The following is a 23,181-nucleotide window of genomic DNA, read 5'->3' as shown; positions in this document are numbered from 1 at the left end:
AATGGATCCCGAAGACATGGAGAAAACCACGTTCATTACCCCTTGGGGAACTTTTTGTTACAAAGTAATGTCGTTTGGATTAAAGAACGCTGGGGCAACATTTCAATGTGCCATGGTGACTCTCTTTCACGACATGATTCATGAAGAGATTGAGGTGTATGTTGACGACATGATTGCCAAATCCCAGACAGAAGAAGAACATATCACTAACCTGGGGAAACTGTTTGCTCGTTTGAGGAAGTTTAGGTTGAGACTTAATCCTAACAAATGCACATTTGGGGTTCGATCTGGGAAGCTTTTAGGCGTTATTGTAAGCCAAAAAGGAATTGAAGTAGATCCCGACAAGGTTCGAGCCATTCAGAACATGCCTGCACCAAGGACTGAGAAGGAGGTTCGTGGTTTCTTTGGGAGACTAAATTACATTGTCAGGTTTATCTCTCACCTTACTACCACATGTAAACCAATATTCAAGCTTCTAAGAAAGAATCAAGGCGTGGAGTGGAATGATGAATGCCAAATAGCCTTCGATAAAATCAAAGAATACTTGCAAGAGCCACCGATTCTGATGCCACCTGTAGAAGGGAGACCTCTCATCATGTATTTAATCGTGCTCGACAAGTCCATGGGTTGTGTGTTGGGACAGCAAGATGAGACTGGTAGAAAAGAGCATGCCATATATTATCTGAGCAAGAAATTTAATGATTGCGAGACCAAATATTCTTTACTCGAGAAAACTTGTTGTGCACTCGCATGGGACGCTAAACGTCTCAGGCAGTACATGCTAACCCACACGACTTGGTTGGTATCTAAAATGGATCCCATCAAATACATATTCGAGAAACCAGCTCTTACCGGTAGGATTGCTCGATGGCAGATGTTGTTATCAGAATACGATATTCAATATGTTGCACAAAAGGCAATCAAAGGAAGCGTATTAGCAGATCATCTTGCTCACCAACCGCTGGAGGATTACCAACCTTTAAAGTTTGACTTCCCAGATGAGGACATCATGGTTATCAAGGATGCTGAAGACTCCGAACAAGAGGAAAGTCTTGAGCCAAAAGCGGGCTGGACTCCCATGTTCGACGGCACCTCAAATGCAATAGGCCATGGAATTGGGGCAGTGCTGATGTCTCCCAAGAATTTCCATCTACCGTTCACCGTACAGCTCTATTTTACCTGCACAAATAACATGGTCGAGTATGAAGCTTACATACTAGGATTGGAAGAAGCTATTGATTTGAAAATCAAGATACTAGAAGTATTCGGGGATTCCGCTATAGTGATACATCAGATTAAAGTCGATTGGGAAACAAGACATGCTAACCTAATTCCATACCGGGATTATGTGCTGAAGCTACTCCCAAAATTCGACGAAGTCACCTTCTCTCATATTCCTCGAGAAGAGAATCAGATGGCAGATGCCTTAGCAACTTTTGCTTCCATGTACAAATTAACATGGCCCAATCATCAGCCTCACATTGAAATTAGACGTTTTGACGAACTTGCACATTGCCTGACGACAGCAGAAGAGCCAGATGGTAAACCCTGGTTCTTTGATATCAAACAGTATCTGGAGAAGCGGGAATATCCGGCAGAGGCTTCCAGCCTTGACAAAAGGACCCTCCGGAGGTTAGCATCGAATTTCCTCTTGAATGGGGAGGTATTGTACAAGTAGAACTATGACATGGTCTTGTTGAGGTGTGTGGACAAGCATGAAGCTAATCAGCTTATGAAGGACATACACGAAGGGTCTTTCGGCAAGCACGCAAATGGGCACGCCATGGCAAAGAAAATCCTAAGGGCAAGTTACTACTGGTTAACGATGGAAGCCGACTGTTATCATTACACCAGAGCATGCTACAAGTGCCATATCTATGTTGACAAGATACATGTACCGCCTACCCCGCTAAATGCCATAGCATCACCTTGGCCTTTCTCTATGTGGGGCATCGACATGATTGGAATGATAGAACCCAAAGCATCAAATGGACACAGATTTATCTTGGTGGCCATAGATTACTTTACCAAATGGGTAGAAGCAGCATCTTATGCGAATGTCACGAAGCACGTAGTCGCCCGTTTCTTAAAAAACAACATCATATGTCGATATGGGATTCCCAACAAAATCATCACTGATAATGGGTCCAATCTCAACAACAAGACCATGGAGGAGTTATGCACAACGTTCAAGAGCGAGCATCACAACTCATCACCCTATCGACCTAAGATGAATGGGGTTGTTGAAGCTGCGAATAAAAATATCAAGAAAATCATCCAAAAGATGGTTGTCACAAACAAGGATTGGCATGAGATGTTACCTTTTGTATTACATGGCTATCGCACGTCGGTACGAACTTCAATAGGGGTAACCCTTTACTCCTTGGTATACGGCATGGAAGCAATTCTCCCTATAAAAATGGAGATCCCCTCTATGAGAGTCTTGATGGAGGCTAAGCTAGACAAGGCAGAATGGGTTCAATCAAGGTACGAAGAGCTCAACCTTATTGAAGAGAAACGCTTGAAAGCGTTAGGTCACAATCAACTCTATCAGAGGCGTCTTAAGAAGGCATTCAACAAGAAAGTCCGTCCCAGGGTATTTCAAGAAGGGGACTTGGTGCTGAAGAAAATCTTGCCCATTCACAAGGACTCCAGAGGGAAATGGACACCAAATTATGAAGGTTCATTTATGGTGGTTAGAGCCTTTTCCGGAGGCACTCTAATCCTAGCAACTATGGACGATGATGAGTTGCCACTCCCCACCAATACTGATGCTGTTAAAAAGTACTTCGCCTAAAAAAGTGAAATAATAAAAGCCGCTAAATCGAAAACTTGAAAGGGCGATTTAGGCAAAAATGGCTATCCCGGTGGATCGAAAACCTGAAAGGGTGATCCAGGAAAAAATTAAGGATAAAAAATAAAAGAATTGACCCGCTGAGTTGAAAACCCGAAAGGGTGACTCAGGCAAAAATGGGTATCCCGGTGGATCGAAAACCCGAAAGGGCGGTCCAGGCAAAAGTTAGGGATTAATTCCAAGGCAAAGAGTTGTACTTTCAGGCATTTGACGTGTCCCTCAAAGACAAAAAATCAATCTACCCCACTCTTCAGAAGCAAGGTACTCAGACTATCAAAGACATAAGGATCATAACAGTGTGGAAACTCAATATGAACTCAATTTTTTATTGCCATTTTGTTTCTATGCACAACAATTACCTCATTAAGGAATTGCATCTTTATGTATAGTCGCCCATTTAAGGGTCAAGTCAATAAAAGAGAAATTTTCTCAACAAAAGTTGTGCCCAAATCATTTTTGTATTTGTTTGCAAAGCACCTTTATTTTTGATAAACATCACTCTTAAAATTTTGGAGAAAACAAAACACGTATTTGAACAAAGTGATAAAATTGCTTTTGAAATAGTAAAATGACAAATCCCTTAGTCTTCAAGTTCATTCTTGTTTTTCATAGAGGTGTAGGACTATTTGCAGACACATATGTTCCTTTCAATCACTAATTCACGCCTCTCATAACTGTACTCATGGTATAGCCAAACCGGGGCAAGGCTCCATTGCATTTCCAGCATAAACGTTAATAAATCGTGATCGGAGTATCGCGTGTTAAGAAGTTTGAACCCTTCAGTGGCGTAGAGCAACCTAAACATATTCCCGAATTACCCAAAGGGGCATCAAAGCTTGATCTTCATGGATCACCCCAATAACAAAAGTCCACACTATTGACATCATTCCCCAAAGCAAAAACGTCTTAACCGGGGCATATCCCAATTGCCCATTTGCATACACGCATACATCGCATGCGCCATGTACATCAATTACATACATAATCTTCCTACCAAATAGGAAAATTCACCAAGAAATAGTCACATCAATCATCAACATACTCATGCATAACACTCCCACAAAATGGGAATTTCAACAAAATAAAAACCATTCGCATTTCTACATGCACAGCCAAATATCCCTAGCAATTGCATACTTGCATGCATCTCATGCATCATCCCATGCATGGCATTCCCACCTAAAGTGGAACATCCTACAAAATTCAAATATATCAGGATCTAGGGTCATTCATGTATATCTTAGACATTCCTCATTCCCAAATAAGGTTATCACCCTGCCTGTGTTCGTGGAATCATTTTCCAGTAAGTCAGTCTTTCAACTATATGATTAATAGTGATACTCCCAGCATTTCCTTTGTAATCATTTCTCCCTAAGCAGAGGTTACCTTAAAAAGTCTCATATGAGCTTTTCCCCTGCAGAGCATTTCTAGCAAACCTCCCTCAAAAGGAGTCTTTTCTTAAATAATTCCCCCAACAGACGAATATCCGAGATACTACTTCATTTATCTGAAGAGTCTCATTTCAGATTTGTTTTTAGAGATACTGCTCTACTATCCTCGGAGAGTCTTGGATTCAATTAAGGTATCTTTCCCTTGTTGGAACATCTTAATTCTATCATATAAGATGCTGCTTCGACTCGATACAGAGAATCTCATCTTTATGGTTTGAGATACTGCTTCATCAATATGAAGAGTCTCATTTCAGATTTGTTTTCAGGGATACTGCTCAAGTATCCTTGAAGAGTCTTAGATTCAATTAAGGTATCTTTCCCTTGCTGGAACATCTTAATTCTATCATATAAGATGTTGCTTCGACTCGATACAGAAAATCTCATTCTTACTGTTTGAGATGCTTCTTCATCAATATGAAGAGTCTCATTTTAGATTTTTTTAGAGATACTGCTCTAAGTATCCTCGAAGAGTCTTAGATTTAATTAAGGTATCTTTCCCTCGCTGGAATATCTTAATTCTATCAGATAAGATGCTGCTTCGACTCGATACAGAGAATCTCACTTTTACTATCCGAGATACTGCTTCATTTATATGAAGAGACTCATTTCAGATTTGTTTTTAGAGATACTGCTCTAATATCCTCGGAGAGTCTTGGATTCAATTAAGGTATCTTTCCCTTGCTGGAATATCTTAATTCTATCATATAAGATGTTGCTTCGACTCGATACAGAGAATCTCATTTTTACTGTTTGAGATGCTGCTTCATCAATATGAAGAGTCTCATTTCAGATTTTCTAGAGATACTGCTCTAAGTATCCTCGAAGAGTCTTAGATTCAATTAAGGTATCTTTCCCTTGTTGGAACATCTTAATTCTATCATATAAGATGCTGCTTCGACTCAATACAAAGAATCTCATTTTTACTGTTTGAGATACTGCTTCATCAATATGAAGAGTCTCATGCCAGATTTTTTTTAGAGATACTGCTCTGATATCCTCGGAGAGTCTTAGATTCAATTAAGGTATCTTTCCCTTGCTAGAACATCTTAATTCTATCATATAAGATGCTGCTTTGACTCGATACAGAGAATCTCACTTTTACTGTTGAGATGATGTTTCATCAATATGAAGAGTCTCATGCCAGATTTTCTTTATACTACTCTAGCATCCTGGAAAAGTCTTGCGATTTAGCTAGGGATGTCATTCCATTACTAACATATCTCGACTATGACGTTCAAGATACTGTTCTGACGACTCCCAGAAAGTCTTGGTTGTTCCGTTTTACTTTAGGATAATGTCTTTTACTATTTCTCACTGCATTTTCTTCCTGCACTTTCTTCCTTGCATTTCCTAGGACAAAATTTGGGTCTTTCTTGTATTTAATTATCTCCCACCGTGAATGTACGAAGACTGCTGTCATTCTTACTTTCCAGTTCGAGGTAATTAAATAGGGGCAGCTGTCATACCCCAATTTTGTCCGGGTAAGAAAAATCTTTCACCAGCATTCACCACCAGATGTTATAAGGCATAAACTCTATCTTAGGGTTTCTCAACCCTAAGCTACTCCAAACTCCCCATCATTTCTAAATACACATTTAATACTCATATGATTATTCTAAATAAAACCCTCAGTGACATCAAATTTTCAGTAGCATTTCATCTATTAAGATCCTTGTACATGACTCAAGAAAACATCAGTTGCATTTGTCTCTTATTGTTACTAAAGCATGAGATGGTATGTGCATTTTGGGACTTATTGGTTAATAAGGCCCATTTTGGTTTATCCATAAGATCTTTTGGTTTAAAAAAAAAGGGCTCATTCCCATCAACATGTCCATAATTAATATTGCAAGTCCAAAGTGTGGTTCAAATCTCTTTTACATTACTAAACCAAAATCCATTTTCTTATTAGTGAGTATTAAGAGCCATGTTATTTTTTTTATGATCACTTGTTATTAGCCCCTTTTTCATATCCCAAATATTTATGCCAAATTCTAAGTCCTTCGTAGGTCCCTAAATTAAAGTTGCATTTTTTTAAACATGTATATGTTTGATTTAATCTAAGGTCAATTGTTGGAAGGGGCTTTGGTGATGGACAACGTTTTAAGGCTCATTTTGGTTGGAATTGAGTTTTCCATGCTTATAATGTGCATTCCATTTTTGTTCCTTTGGTTATCTGATTATTTAGTCAATAACAAGTTTACTAAAAGCAATCACTTATGGAATGTTCATTTCAATTTTATTGTGGCCCAAACCATTTTCAAATAAGATGGTTACTCTAAGAATTAAGCATTTTAATTATCACATAAACAAAGTTCTAAGAGTAAGTCCAAAAGTTAAGTCCAAAAGAATTGATTACACAAATAGGTCTTAAGTTAGAACGTACAAAATATTACAATCAGTCCAAAAGGCACTATACATAATTATCCAAAATACAAAATATTATATCTTAATGTTTAAACTTGAATAATTAAAGTTGCTGCAAATCCAACTGTTGGGAACAGAGCTTTCATAAACCAGCGCCCAAAAACCAAGCCATTGCCAAAACTGTCTTTTGGAGTGAAACGCCCTAAAATCCAACCCCCTCCTAAAGTTGGCGCAACCAATCTTCTCCTCAATTAGGGTCACTTCACTTGTGTGACTTGCAAAGAAATCAACTTAAGTTAAAAGCCTTATTAATAAGCACTTAAAAAACTGGAAAATAATTGATGAATTGAATAGGTTAATGCTTTGCACAGAAGACCACAACAAACTCCCAGGAATGTAACAATGAATCCACAAAATAATAATCCCATGAAATCTGGGATGAAGAAAGGTGAGACTGACAAGTTATCCTATGACGTATTAGCTCATCATAAAGAAGATAAAGAACTTAACTTCACTATTAGTACCCAAGAGGAAATTGAGCTGAAAGGATGGAAAAATTCTAAAAAAGAAATCAAAATAACCTTTTAATGAACACAACCAGGAAAAGCGCTCAAAATTAGAACAAGGATAAACGAAGAAGAAACAAAGAGTTAAAATGAACTTATCTAGAACATATCATCGCCGACGACCCATCTATGACCAAGTATAATTTCTTTTTACTCTTTTGCTTAAACGTTTCGCATCTTCTAGCTTGTTGTGGTGATTCGATTGAAAACCCCAACTCGACTACGCCAAATCGCGTTTGTTGCATTCCAAATAGTAAATTTAAATTTCGTGTTTTCTCTTCAAATGGTTGGCTTTGATGGTTTCGCTTTGTTTCGTGTCTCAATCGTGGAAAGGGGGTTTTATTTGTAGTTTTGGTTTTTTTAGGTTTTCGATCTGGATTTTTGGGTGGTTTCCTGGAAATTCCATGGCCGGATTCATGTTCCTCAACCAAAAATAGGCTGGGTTGGTGTTTATGGTTTGTTGGTTTGGGGATGGTTTCGTCGGAGAAGAAGGTGGCGCCGCCGCCGTTGGCCGGCAACCACCGTCTTCTCCGGTAGGTGATGACTGAGAGGAGATATGAGAATTACAGAGCGTGTTGTCGCTTTGGTTTTGAGAGAAAGAGTGAAATAAGAGACGTTTGGTTTGCATGGTCCAAACTTAAGTCTTTTTGCACAACCATTAAGTGTCCAAAGTGGTGGATGACAAGTGTCCTTGGCCTTGGACACTTGTCACTGGTAGATGCTGGCGGACATAGTGCTTTTGTGCGGGTAGGTTCACCAGGTTACCGTGTATCCTCTCCATCCATCCGCTCGATCTGTTGACTGAGTCAGATCTCCAGATCTGACGGTCTGGAGCATATCCGTGGGTCAACACAGTTGACCAGGCCTTAAGGGCCCTGTTTGTTTCGTTTTGGGTCAGTTCAACCTGGGCCCATACTCGTTTTTCTAATAAAACCCCCCTTTGCCCAATTTTTGACAGTTTATGTTTGGGCTTGGTTTCTATCCCAAGGCCCAAACTGTTTTATTTTAATTTTTATTTAGTCCCTTTTTTACTTACTTGATTTCAATAGAGTTTTATAAATTAATTAAATTACTATTATCATTTCTAAAAAATAATTAAAATTGTTTGATTATCTATTATTATTATGACCATTATCATTAGTTATTTCAATTATATAATTATTCTTTTTTTTGGATTTTATGAGGTTTATGTGTGTTAATATTTATTTAGTCGTTTGTATAAGTGTTCGATTTTATATGCGTGTTGTGGTACTTTTATGACAGACCATTCCCATGCCATCAATTCAAACCAATTTTTAAACAAATTAAACTTCTTGATTCAAAGTCGAGCCCATTTTAAATGCCTTTGTAAGTCGATCGCTTCTAAAGCATCGCCATCAACCTCACATGGCTTACTCTTGGGCTTTCTTACAATGAGACCTATTTGATTTTAATTAATCGATTAGATGAACTATTTACTAAATAAATTCAATTCATTCACAAAATACAAATTTAAAACCTCGATCCAACATCGAATATTCTTTATTAAAATTAAATTAAAATACGTAATCACAATTAAATACTATTTCATTTAGAAATGAAAAAAGGAGATGGTTTTGAGTTTTCAACTCCTCTCCTCGATTATTTACGAATTCTTTTACTTGGTTAGTCGAATAATCGTCATATCTAATCCACTTAAGCACAAACCCCGATTAAATCAAAACACTTTCATAATAATGAAATGAAAAAGGAGATGACTTTGAGTCTTCAACTTCTCTCCTCAATTGGTTGAATACGAGTTCTCTTACTCGGTCAGTCGAACAATTGTCATTTTTCCACAAACATACAACTTAATCAAATAATTTTCTTAACAAACTATACGAAAAAGGAGGAGGTTTTGAGCTTTCAACTCCCCTTCTCAAAGGCTTGGATATGAGTTGTTTTACTCAGTCATTCAAGTACTTGTCGTTCATTCTAAAATACGTCAACCATATACAACCTTATTTTCATAAATATTCAGATGAAACAAAAAGCGGTCTAGAGTCTTCTATTCCTTTTCCCGATTATTAGGATACGAGTTGTCTTACTCGATTATCCGAATATTCGTCATCCATTCAAAACACCTTAATTATTATCAAATCCTTTCTATAATTAAGGATGAAAAAGAAGGTGGTCCAGAGTCTTCTATTCCCTATCTCGACTGTTAGGATACAAGTTGTCTTACTCAACTATCCGAGTAATCGTCATCCAACCAAAAACATCTCAACCAATCAAAACATCCAACATATTAATCCAACTTGTCACCCCCGTGTGACCAAAACTATTTTCAGAAAGAACACCATTTAATCCTTTCTAATGCGCATAACAAACCAATGCTTAAGCCTCCGTCAAGAGTAGACAAGCCAACGTTTAGCCTTTAGAACGCGATCTAAACAGTTGTTCACTAAAAGACACCAACCAATCGTAGTTCCCCGAACTACGAATGCTCTAATTTCCTTATTGCACCATAAGGATACGTAGGCACGAGATTGCGAGATCTTGGCGAGCACACTAAAAAAAAACCTCCCTTTTCCCCTTCTGAGGCCTTCATCCATCTATATTATCAACTCTGATTACTCGAATAAAACAAACAAACATAAGTTAACACTCAAATCGCAAAATTGGACTAAAAGGTCCCCGTTGAGTACAATGGACGTGAGGGGTGCTAATACCTTCCCCTTGCGTAATTAACTCCCGAACCCAAATATGGTTGCGACGACCATTATTCTATTATTCAAAAGGTTTTATCGATATTTTCCTATCCCTTTATTGGGATGAATAAAGTTCGGTGGCGACTCTGTTCAAACATTAATAATTTTCTGCGACCATCGCGAGGAATCGTATTTTTTCGAGATGTGACACTTTGGCCACTTCAAGTCTTCGCTTTAACCCTCTCATAACTATTTATTTTGCCGCTTTGGTTTTCCCGTTAGTATGGGGGTGTTCCACTGACGTGAAATTTTGATTGACCTTTAAGTTTTCTAAAAGCTTATTGAAGTTCGTATCTCTAAATTGCATCTCGTTATTTGTCACGGCGACCTTCGGGATCCCGTACCTGACTAAGATGTTTCTTTTGAAAATTTTCAAGATGTTGGTCATTGTGATCTTTGAAAACAATTATGCTTTAATCCATTTGGTGAAGTGATATACTACTATGATAAAAAAAAACTTAAGTTGTCCCGATGCTAATGGGAAAGGGCCAAGAATATCCATCCCGAAATGTGAGAAATGCCAAAGTGATGTCAACATGTGTAACTTTGATGATGAAGCATTGTGAATGCCTCTATGTCGTTGACATTGACCACATATCTTTACATACTCATTAGCATTCTAGACCATGGTCAGTCAACAATATCCAACTTTAAGGACTTTCTCGTTCAGAGCTCGAGCACCTAAATATTGTTCAACTATCCCTTAATGTACTTTGGTGAAAGTGTATGCAACTTCCTTTCCTTCTAGACACCTATACCGGGGTTCGATAGTCCTCTTCATTACAAAGTTATTTCTTCCAAGGAGTACATAATGGCTATTCTTTTCATGAGGGAGACATCATCTGAGTTAGAAACACATCAGTTTTTGCTCGATGTATGTTGCAATAAACGATATCTAAGATTGTCATGCGTTGTTGCTTATCGTCGTTATCATGGCTCCTGGGTTTTCTATGAAGTGGCTTCTTGAAGTTTCTCGAATGAAAAAGTGGTTTACCCCAAATGATCTAGTGTTGGCTAGCTTTTATAAGACTTCATCCCAAGTGTTCACCTTTCTCGAGACGTGCAATCCCTATGAACTCATGAACCTTGCCAACTTTTCCCTATCTAAAATGACTTACCGTTGTAGTGATGACTCCTTATTTTGGGCTCCCCCTTTGACTTGTGAGACCAAAAGCTGAGAATCCATCCTCAACCTATCGCTTTTCCCCCATCTCAACGACCAATGTGATGTTGACGATAAGCGTTTCATGCTTAGCTTGACTATTAGTGATAGGAAACCATACACAGGGATACTTCTATCATCAAGCCAACTTCCTTTTCTAGGATGAACTCAACTCTACTTCCACGATTGTTGGATATCCATCTATAAATATGATCCATGTATGAGTTGGATCCGGTGTGCATGGGAAAAGTTGTTCCTTCAAAGCTTTCCTTGACTCGTAGTAAACACCAAATTTAGACATTTCAATGAACCACTTCATCAATCGTCAGACTAGATCCGACAAGTGGAACACCGACTTCAGTGATAAGTTGGTATGAACGACAATGACATGGGCCAGGAAGTAACGTTGTAGCTTTCTGGATATCAGCACTAAAGCTAGTGTCGCTTTCTCTATCTTTTGATAACACATTTTTTGTCTAACCAAGACTTTGGAGATGAAATAAAATGGATTTTGGTAGTCGTTCGACTCTCTTACGACCCTCTTATGAGAACACCGTTGATAGCTTCATTGGATACAACCATGTCATCCATGTATACCTCCAGTTTTTTTTACCTATTTCCTCTTTGAAGACCTTGTTCATCATTATATGACATGTTGCCTCTACATTCTTCAAGTCAAAGGGCATCAGATTACACTAGTAGTTGTCTTGCTCGATCATGAAGGTTGTTTTCTCTTTGTATGACTTATATATGGGTATTTGATTATAGTCATAATATGCACCCCTAAACAACAAAAGCATGTACTCGATCGAATTGTCGATCGACTTGTCTAAGCTTGGGAGTGAGTACTAGTATATACGACGTGCTTTATTGGGATTGGTATAATCGACGCACATCCTTAATTTCCTATAAGCTTTCTTAACTTGCCCCACATTGGATAGCCATTTGATGTATTTTATTTCAGAAATGAAGTTAGCGTCCAATAAACCTTGAATTGTGTTCGCGATCGCCTAAGCCTTTTGGTGAGTTTGTCACCTTATTCTCAGGGACACATGCTGGACACTAGGATCATTGTTCAATTGGTAACATGTCACACTAGGATCTATGTCTGGCATCTCGTAGACAAAGACAACAAAAAAATCAGCGCTGACCCTTAAACATTAAATGCTTACATTACCATGATGAGGAACGTTAGAACCATATGCTCTATGCGAGGATAGTGACGGGAACGAGGCTTAAACCCTCTTAGGCTAACTAGGCCTAAACCCTCTTAGGCCAACTAGGCCCAACCGAGGTTAGATATCAAACAATTTAATCCGGTGAAACCATCTAATCCAAAAAAAAAACTTAAAAAACCTTTGAGCTATCTATATCTCATACTTCTTTCAATTTGTAGCATATATAATGTTGTTTTATCAAGATAGGCTAGTTAAATGAATAAATCCCTCACAACATGTCTAATTAATGTTCAAATTCGACTATGATAAACATTCTAAGATAATATTCCTTTCGTTTTTTATTATAAGTCCTTTTTTACTTTTCATACGTATTAAAAAATATAATAATTATGGTATAAAAAAAGAAATTATAACTTTTTTTATAAAATTGTCCTTCATTAATAGTATTGAAAAAATAAATTGAAATAATTGAAAGAAGAGAAAATAATAAATATTTAAGGATATAATAGAAAAATAACTTTAATAATTTATTGATATTATAAAACGATTTATATTATGATACAAAATATTTTTCAAAACGATTTGTAATAAAAATCGGAGGTAGTATAAAAGGCAACTTATGAAAAACAAAATTAAAGTAGTAATTTTTACTTTAAAAAAAGTACTAAATCGTAGATTAATTAATTTATAAAGTAAAATAAAAGCTTATTCAGACAGCCTAATTGGTCATAATTTGACATACTCTCTGGTAAGCACTGTTTAATTTATTTACATTTATATACAAAATAAATATAAATACCGAAAATAAAAACATTTTCACTTTTCTCTGCCTTTCTTTCAGATCGCTCTCGAAAATTAGGGTTTCGTGATCTTTGTCTAACTGGTTAGTTTTCTCTCCCTTTGAATCGCTGTTTATTCTAATCATTGATCCATGCTCATGTAAATCTTACCATCAAATCGCCGTTGAAATCAAAGCAAAACGAAACTGTTTATTTTCTGTTCGATTCAATGGTTTTATTTTGTTGAATTCTTGTTCACTGCAATTTGATTTATGCTTTGATTTTAGGGTTTGTTGATCTTAAACTTGTTAGTGTTAGAACGGAGTCAGATTTCAATGCTTTTGTTTTTAGATCTCTTACTACCAATTTCATGCACTGTTTATTTGATTACTGTCTCAATTTTCTTTTATTTGCGTTGTGAATTCTTTTAGCTTTGAATCTTTGTTTTTTTCCCTTGAATGTGTCCTTTTGATTTACTTTAGCAGTATGTTGACTAATACTTACTCTCGTATGTTTCGGTTTCTTCATAAAAGGAAAAGGAAGAACAAGAAGAATTGTTTATCTATCTGATCTGATTTTAACAGTAACCATGAAGCCACGAAAGTCTTCTTTGAATCCATATGCAGCCGCATACGTTCCTGTCTCTAAAAGGGATGCTACTGCTAGATTTTATGCGACGGAAGACGAGAATAACAGTTCCCAAGACTATGATGGGACTGCATGGTATCAGGCTCCTCAGTATGCCACAAATAATGTCCAGCTTCTCAAGAAAACCCCCCAAAGGCTCTCTCCGGGGAAAAGCCAGCCTGCTTCTAGTTCTTACTTTTCATCCCCACAGACTGTAGCACCGCTGGCAGATAATCATTTTATGGATGAGGAGTTCGATATAGATTTGGAATATCTTAGGATGACATTTCCTGGGATATCTGATGAGTCGCTTGTAGACGTCTACAACGTAAACGGTGGGGACCTGGATGCTGCTGTTGACATGCTCAGCCAACTTGAGGTATAATCTTAAAATTGTTTTCTTTTGGGATTTAACTTTGTTGTTCATTCAATGCCACCTTTCACTTACTCCAATCAGTTAACTGAACTGGCTGTTTTTTGTCTCCATATACACAAGGGTTTAGTTAAATATTCAGGTTTTGTAACTATAAGGGTTGAATCATGCATATGCCATGTCATTCATTGACGGTAAATTTTAGTTAAAATGTATACTTAAATGCAGATGATCACAAAACAACTAATTGATAACACACCCTTCCTTTCCCCCTTGCCACGTGTAGTCATTTCCTTACACGATGATTGTATCTCCAGATGACATTGGACAGAAAAAATTATCATCTTGTAGTTGTTGAACCTCGCAGGGTGCCCTAAAGATTGCTGAGCCAAGTTTGAATTTCTTTAAATCCAGTTTTTTGGTAAATTGTTGTTGATATTTTTTCGTTCATATTTTCTACACTCCAAGTTTGTTTGTTTTAACACTTGGGAGTTGGCACTTATTTGGATTAACTTATTTGAGCTTATGTACTGACATACATACTTGTGAGACTGTTTAAGAGATTATAGAAACAATTTATGACTTGTTCATAAGCTGATTTCAGCTTATTTCCATTTGGTCTCTTGGATAGCTTGGGAAAACTGCTGGTAATTTATATGAAAACAGTGTGACTTTATTTTATCTTTTGTTATAGAAATCACTTATACATGAGCACTTATGCTATAAGCGCTTGATTTAATTGTTTATCCAAATTGGCTTTAATGCCCTTTTGGTTAGTTTCTTTTCTATTTTATTCCCAATGTGCAACACTTTGTTGTTTATACTTTGCTCTTTGATTTAATTATTTTACTTGTTAGTTTTTGTTTTAGGCGAAAGGAATATTGAAATATCACATATCACTGATTTGAAACTAGTATAAAGGCAAATGCTACGAATAGGATATTGTTCTGTTATATATGCAGATGAAAATAGGAGTCATATGCTATGAGATTGTCTAAAAATTTCTTTGCTGATTAATGTTAGCCAGTCAGTTTCTAGATATAATGAATTGCTTGCTAGGTTTATCCTAGTTTAATTGTGTCGAACCTCCTTTGTAAATTATACTTTTGGTGGCTATACTCATAATCATGTTAATGGATCAATTCTGCTGCACATTAAGTTGCAAATCTAATCCAATTTCTGATAACTTGTTGTTTTCATCTTACAGTTTGACGATGCTGTTGACTCTTCTGGAAATCTTCCAGACTCACTGGATATTGGTGATGTTTCAGAGCCTACATTGCCTGCTAATTCTGCTTCACCAAAACAGAAGAATGCGACAGCTGAAGCCAGTACTTCCTTTGGTCACTTGTGAATTGATTTCCAAATGTGAATGGTGAATTGTTTTTCTACCCACAATTGGTTTGGTTGGATATAAATAGTGTAAAAACAGGAAATTTTACTTTAGGGTGAAGATATTTCACATGTGTCAATTTATAGACTGTATAGTCCTCAGCTGCGTCTTGTTTTGCTTAATATGGTCTGAAGTGTTTTGCTTTTGATGAGTTGCTTGTGCAGCGTTCCATTGTATGAATTTGAAGGCCAGTGAAAACAAAGTTGGCCAAAAGAGTTATAAGGAAAAATACACATCCAAGTGAAGGTGGTTTTAGATAGGTGGCTTGTTGACTGCCTGAATTGTACTTTGGTGAGCAACTTTGGGGCTTTTACAATAGATACTATTATACATTAGTTTCATTTGTCTCTCTTCTCAGTTTTGTTTAGTGATGTGTTGATGCTAATGATTATGGCGAAATGATATATATCACAATTTTCAATCTTAACGGTTCTAATGGTAATGATAATGATAATGGCATGTGTGTGTGTTTTTAAGTAACCCTTTTTTTTCAGTAACTTCTCACTTTTTAATTTAGGCTTATAGATTAGTTTTGGATAAAAAGTGACAAGATTGGGTTTTAATCATTTTATTATCTGAGTTGTTTTTATAATAATAGTAGCAAAAAATATTATTATACTATTTTAATTTTGTAAAATAGGGCGATTTGTTAGGTCTTGAGATTTTTAGATGGTAAAGTTTGTACTTGTGTGTTAAATAGGATATTTGGAAAAGCTAGGTCTGATTTATTTGCTACTAGTATTGGTCTATATGTGGCTAGATCATAGACTACATCTTTGAATGCCTTGAGTTAATGTGCCTGAAGTCCTTGTTTCCAATTTTTTAAAAACCGATATGGCTATCAATCCAATATTGATCAAAGCGTCTAGAGAATTTAAATGCCAACCTAACTTATATCTTATATTTGGCACCTCCACATTTTCATTAATTTTAAAATTACACTAGTACACAATTTGATCATAATTTCTGGAAGTGCATTCAAAATTGTCGTAGTTCATTCAAAGTCGGTATAAATATATACCTTGTTTTATAAAAAAATTGGTATCTTTGAAACATTGTCGATGTTTTAAGAAATAATATCGAAACTTTTGACCATTCGAAATTTTGATTTTTAATATCGAAATTAAGAAATATATATACCAACATTTTTAAAATTCACAGTATAAATACATGAATTTTTACGAGAAATTTTAAAACTGCCAGTAAAAATTTATGAAAGTTTTGATTTTTTACCTCATATTTTAACATTGCCTGTAAAAATTTATGAAAGTTGAAAAATACTTACTTTGGATGAAATTGTTGGTATGAGTTTGTAAATTTTCGGTATCGCCAAGCAATTTTTGATAAATGCGATAATTTTGAGTGGATTTGAAAATATTGTTTTAAAGTTGTGAAGAATAATAGAGGAGTGTCATATATATAAGTTGGAGGGTGGCAGATTGAATTCTCAAGTGTCTATGGCCGAACTAGAGAATCAATGGTTGATCCAAGTGTCTGATTTTGATAAAATTGGATGGTTAGGTTGTGTAATTAGGTGTTGATAACAACATTGTATGGATGTTAAATAGAGTTGAATTAGATGATTTGGTCTTTATAAAGTTTTTAATAGATTATAAAAGTGATTAATCGATTAAAAAGTGATTAATCGATTAGAAAAACAATTAATTGATTAATTCATATAGCCGTTTTAAGATTTTCTTTTTTAGATTACGGTTGATTTTAATCAATTAAAAAGTGAGTGTGTCTATGGATTATTTCTTCTTTGAGCTAAAAATTTCTCTATATAAAGGATGTTTCTCTTAATTTCATTTCACACCAAATTTCTGAATAAAAACCTCTTTATTTCTCTTCTACTCCCTTTGTTTTTGAAATTGCTTTTTCACAAGAATTACAATAGTGCTAAAAGACTAAAAAACCCTTATAAAAATTGTGTTGTAACTAGTGTTGTGCCTAATGTGATTTATTCAAGAGTGTGATTATATTATGAATTAATTTTGTAAATAATTTAAATGTTGTAAGCTAAACCTAATAAAAGCTTGTTTGTTGGTTCCTGAGATAAACCTGTGTAAAAACTTTGTTTGTTGACTCATGAGATAAGCTTGTGTAAAAACTTTGTTTGTTGGTTACTGAGTTAAGCTTATGTAAAAATTTTATATATTGATTCCTAAGTTAAATTTGTGTAAAAGCTCTGTTTCTTGCCTCCTAAGCAAAGATTATGTAAAAGCTCTGTTTGTTGTTGAATATTTGTGGGTTGATCCTACGAAAAGCTCAAGTGTGATTTTTAGTGGAACTCACAATAGAAAACTCTTGGAAACAAGGTAAACCAAGTGGTTAGGCTTAAGTTGTATAAATCTTTGGTGCACTTTCTTTATTCTTTATTTGTTTATATTATTTTCGTTGTGTATCTCTCTTATTCTCCATCATCTTTCTATATTTCATCCATATTTATATCTTTGTTTTAATTACAAATTATTTTCAAATTTTGAACACAATTGACATCTCTCTTATGTTTGAAGTCACTTAGTCAATAATTTGCTCCCTCTAATCTACATTATAATTTCATTGTACAAATTTGAGAAGGAATGGAAGAGACTCCAAAATGTTGAGCCCTTTTGCGTTCTACCTCCTCAACCTCTCCTTTGTCACTAGATGTTGCTTCCTACGTCACAATTTTTATGTTGCACAAAAATGAAGAAGATGAATATAAAGATGATGGAAGAGAGAGAACTCTAACTAACTTTTTTGTCTCAACTGAAAACGGTTACAAGATGAATTAGTTACAAATTGAACTTGAGTTTAGTATTTATATCATCAGAATCACTAAATAAAACTCAAGTTAAATCTAAATACAACTTGAATGTGAAATTGGATTACACTTCAACATCATTCCTTAATCCATATTCAAGACTAAAATCAACAAAACTAATTTCATCCCTCAAATGGATAAAGTGTCCAGTCTTGATAGCTTTAGTCAGCACATCTACAAGTACTTCTGAGTGCTACAATGAACAACTTCAAGCACTCCATTATGAACCTGATTGCGCAGAAAATGGAACTTTGTGTCAATGTCTTTGTTTCTTCCATGCAAATCTGGATTCTTGGAAAGCCTTATAGATGATTTATTTTCAATCATCTACCTCATAGGTTTGTTCACCTTGATTTTCAGATCCTGCAATAAATTCATATAGATGATTACGCAGAAAATGGAACTTTGTGTCAATGTGTTTGTTTCTTCCATGCAACATTGGATTCTTGGCAAGACATATAGATGATTTGTTTTCAATCATCAACCTCATAGGCTTGTTTACCTTGATCTTTAGATCCTGGAATAAATTTATAATCCAAACAGCTTGACACGTGGACAAAGCACCTGCAATGTACTCAACTTCACATGTTGACAATGCAACCACTGGTTGCTTCTTGGAGCACCAAGAAATGGGACCTCCTAGATGCTTGAAGAAATATCCAGAAGTACTTCTTTTGTCAACTCTGTCTCCATATCAATCAAACCGTGAATAACATATCAACTCTGAATTATATTTAGCACCATAAGAGAACAAAACTTCAGACCTCATAGTCCCCTTAATATACTTCAGTATCTTGACAACAGCTTGATAATGTGAGCATTTTGGGTTATTCATAAACCTACTCATCATTCCAACTACATAGCAGATGTCAGGTGTGGTGTTACATAGATATCTCAATGATCCCACCAATTGTTTAAAAGTTGTAGCATCTACATCATCACCCTCAACATCATAATCCAACTTGTGATTTGTTCCATCAGGTGAGATTGAAGACTTACAATTTATTAGCTCAAATCTCTTCAAAAGCTCAAATTCATACTTCAACTGATGCAAAACTATACCCTTATCAGAGTACAGAGTCTCCATCCCTAGAAAATATACCATATTTCCTAGATCATTCATCTCAAACTCATTCATCAGCACCTTCTTGAACTTGAGTATCTCATCTGAACAACTCCCTATTAGCAATATGTTATCAACATAAAGACACACCAGAATCATATTGTTATCAGATGTATGTTGAACATAAACGTCATACTCCATCTCACATTTTATGAATCCTTAAAGCTTGAAAAGTGAATCAATTTTCAAATTCCAAGCTCTAGGAGCTTGTTTCAGTCCATACAAGGCATTATGCAATTTGTACACCATCATTTCCTGATTATTTTTCAAAAATCCAGAAGGTTGTGATACATATACTTCCTCTTGTAAAGGACCATTTAGAAATGAAAATTTCACATCTAAATGCATCAGAGGTCAATTTCTATTATCAACTATAGTAATCACCAATTTGATTGTTTCATGCCAAGCTACAGGCACAAACACCAATTTCTATTAGCAGCTATAGCAATCACCAATCTGATTGTTAAATTAACTAATCCAAATTTCTGTAGAAATCTTCTAGCTACTAACATTGCTTTATGTTTTCCAATTGATCCATATGGCTTCAATTTCAACTTGTAAACCTATATCACGCTGATGGCTTAATTGTTCTTTGGAATATCCGTCAACTCCCAAGTCTTATTTCTTTCTATAGCCTTAAGTTCTTCTTTCATGTCCTTCAGCGACACTTTCTTCTTGAGAGCTTCTTCAGTACTAACTGGTTCATAGCTTACCAACATGGCACACTGAATGATTTCCCCTTCAGAGTCTATCTCAGTACTTTGCAATATGTTAAACTCTGCAAATATTCTTAGTATTTGTATGATTCTTTGTGGCCTCTAAACTTGTTCAGAATATTCTTCAAATGCCTGAACAATATCAGATGTTGGACTACCTTCAAAGGCTCGACCACCTTCAGAGACATGATTACCACTAGAGTCTAGATCATCATCAGAATCTGGATCATAATCATATTCACCTTCAGAGTATTCTTCAAACTCATCTTTAGAGTCTTCTTCATACTCATATTCAGAGGCAGAATCTCTTTTAGAGGCAGATTCTCCTTTAGAGTATGAAATATCTTCAGAAGTTAACTCGGTGTTAACACTGCAAAAAAGTTGGATTAAGACTTGTTTCAATCCCATGCTTCTGAAATTACTCACCTTGTTAGTGACTGGACAATAAAGCTTATAAGCACATGTAATGTGGTACCCAATCAGTAACATTACTTTGCTTCTATCATCCAACTTCTTTCTAGTAACACCATGAACATGTTTGTAAAAAACATGACTAAATACTCTCAAATGACTCACAATTTACTTATCTCCAATCCACTTCTCAAAAGGAACAATTTCCTTCAGCTTCTTAGTTGAACACATGTGGAACACATATGCTGCAGTGGCAACAACTTCTCCTCACAAGGTGTAAGGGATTCTTCAGCATGCTCCTTGTCATATCAAGTAAAGTCATGTTTCTTCTTTCAGAAAGACCAATGTGTTTTTAAGTATATGGAGCAGTCACTTCTTGTTTAAATTCATTCTCTTTACATAATCTTCTGAACTCTGATGAGTTACACTCACCTGCACCATCAGTTCTGAAAACTTTCAGCTTCTGACCATTATGTTTTTCAGCCTTCACCTTGAACTTCTGAACCTCAACAAACACTTTTTGCTTAAACTTGATGAGTGTTACCCATGCCATTATTGTGAACTCATCCATAAATGACACAATGTACTTGTTTCCTTCAAGTGAAGATACTTCAAATAATCCATATACATCATAATTCACTACTCCTAAAGCATGTTTTGCTCTTGGAGCCACTTCTGATACAAATGAAAATCTAGGTTGCTTGTCTTTCATGGATATCTCACATGACTTCTCATGCTTCACAATATTAGGAATGCCATGTACCAGATTCTTAGAACTCATATTCCCTAAGTTTCTGAAGTTCATATGCCCCAATATCTTCTTCCACATCTCACAGTGACCTTCTGCACTAAGGTATTTAGTTTCAATTGTTTCCAAATTCACTTTTAATGTTTTGTTTCTTCCCTGTTCAGATTGCATAATCATCTTCTAATCAGAATCATACAACTTCAAGAGATTGTTCTTCATAGTAACTGAGAAACTTTTCTCAATTAGCTCGCACACACTCATCATATTTCTCTTCATGCCAGAAACATACCAAACATCCTTGATAAGAATAGTTTTGCCATTCTTCACTCTGACTTTGACATTTCCCATTCCTTCAGCATTAAGAGACTTATCATCAACACATTTGAACTTTGTCCTCTTTCTAGAGTTAAAATTAATCAATCATTGTATGTTTCCTGTTAGGTGATTTGAGCAGTCAGTCTCCATATACCACCAATCTACCAAATATCCACCATCATATTTAGAAGTTATCAATAGCACAGGTTCCTCATCAGAATCTCCTCTGGCTATGTTTGCTTCTTCTTATTTCTTTTTCTTGTTTGACCAACAGTCAACAAAAAAGTGGTCAAACTTCTTACAATAGTAGCATTGAACCTTCTTTTTGTGAAACTTCTCTTTTCCCTTCTGATGTTTCTTCTCATCAGAGTTGGAGACTTCTGACTTCTGATAACCATCACCATGTCTCTTCTTAGCCTCTGACCAAGACTACGTCTATTTCTTCTTTCTAGAAGTCGATGTGAGGGCAAAATATGCCTAGTCCTTATTTTAATGATGCCAAACGTCTCTAGTCGCCCAGATCGTGTCTTTGAATAATATCATTATAGCATAGAAAGCATTCATCATTTAACATGTTCAAAATATAGGTTCCGTGTGTTCAAGCATATAGGAGCATATCTTATATGTGAATCATGCACTTGATCACAGTAAACATCCTAGGTTGATAGGAGATCAGTTTAAATTGGTCATAATATGTTGCAAAACTCATTTTTGGAAGTTTAACCTCTGTGAGTCGACACATGACTCGGAGTAAAACCTTTGGGTCCGAACAGGTCGAGTCACAAGTCGACTCATTCCTGGAAAACCTGAATGAGTCGACTCATCCACTATTTAGGTCGACTCATTTCCCACTTTCTTTTGAACCATATTGCCATGGGTACGAATAGGTCGACTCATAGGTCGACTCAACCCTGTAATAAACTCTGTGTGAGTCGACTCATCCCCTGTTTGAGTCGACTCGTCGCCTGTTTTACTCGATTTTCTACTGTGTAACTTTGTGAAATTTTTCTGTTATGTTAGTTATTTGTCCATACATCATATAAATATTCAAATGTCTCTTCTTCAAAATTCTAACAAGAAAAGTGAAAGATATACACCAAAGGGCTCATCATCTTCATTCTTCATTGTATTTCTCAATAATCACACATAATAATCTTTGTTGAGCATTGTGCATTGCAGCTGTGATGACGTACAAATAAGATTGGATTATCTTAGTTTGGGTTGAGACTTTGTGTGGATTTTTCTTGAATAAAACCCTTGTGGTTTTGTCCTCCAAGAATTGGGGGGGTTTGCACTAAGCTTTGCTTCGCAGATTCAACCGAGTGAAAAGTTTGAAGAACGGAAGGTTCGATCAAACAAGTAGCGGTAAACAGAGGATTGTGAAGAAAGCTTAGGGTTCAAGCGACTTGCGTTCGAAATCAGCCGATCTGAAGTTTTGGAGAACGAGGCGTTCTTCCAATAAGGTAGCGGTAAACGGAGGTTTGCTCGAAGTGCTTGAAGAACTTGGTCCAACTCGAATCAAGGGGAGATAATAGAATAGGATCTACAACAACTCTAGGGGTTGAACGCCAGTGATCATTTGT

The 23,181-nt window shown here is 36.0% G+C and overlaps 2 protein-coding genes across 2 annotated transcripts; both read left to right on the top strand.

The window, feature by feature from the left end:
• Positions 1–1,192: 1,192 nt before the first annotated feature.
• LOC127093825 (uncharacterized) lies at positions 1,193–1,678 on the top strand. The gene has a single exon (XM_051032727.1). It carries the CDS (start codon positions 1,193–1,195, stop codon positions 1,676–1,678), a length of 486 nt encoding a protein of 161 aa, XP_050888684.1.
• An 11,379-nt stretch (positions 1,679–13,057) lies between these two features.
• Positions 13,058–15,820, top strand: LOC127095910 (polyadenylate-binding protein-interacting protein 5). Its single transcript, XM_051034536.1, has 3 exons — positions 13,058–13,190; positions 13,620–14,092; positions 15,294–15,820. Exons 2-3 carry the CDS (start codon positions 13,676–13,678, stop codon positions 15,438–15,440), a joined length of 564 nt encoding a protein of 187 aa, XP_050890493.1. The 5' UTR covers positions 13,058–13,190; positions 13,620–13,675; the 3' UTR covers positions 15,441–15,820.
• Positions 15,821–23,181: the final 7,361 nt, after the last annotated feature.

Source organism: Lathyrus oleraceus, chromosome 6 (genome assembly GCF_024323335.1).
Source record: "Lathyrus oleraceus cultivar Zhongwan6 chromosome 6, CAAS_Psat_ZW6_1.0, whole genome shotgun sequence".
NCBI classification, from domain to species: Eukaryota; Viridiplantae; Streptophyta; class Magnoliopsida; order Fabales; family Fabaceae; genus Lathyrus; species Lathyrus oleraceus.
The sequence above is the reverse complement of the archived record's forward strand: the minus strand, read 5'-3'. Positions and strand labels throughout refer to the sequence as shown.

Bases quoted from the DNA above. Each gene is read 5' to 3' on its own strand.
- LOC127093825 (XM_051032727.1), top strand. From the start codon at position 1,193: ATGGTCGAGTATGAAGCTTACATACTAGGATTGGAAGAAGCTATTGAT.
- LOC127095910 (XM_051034536.1), top strand. From the start codon at position 13,676: ATGAAGCCACGAAAGTCTTCTTTGAATCCATATGCAGCCGCATACGTT. The intron at 14,093-15,293 runs GTATAATCTTAA...TTCATCTTACAG, and splicing joins ACATGCTCAGCCAACTTGAG to TTTGACGATGCTGTTGACTC.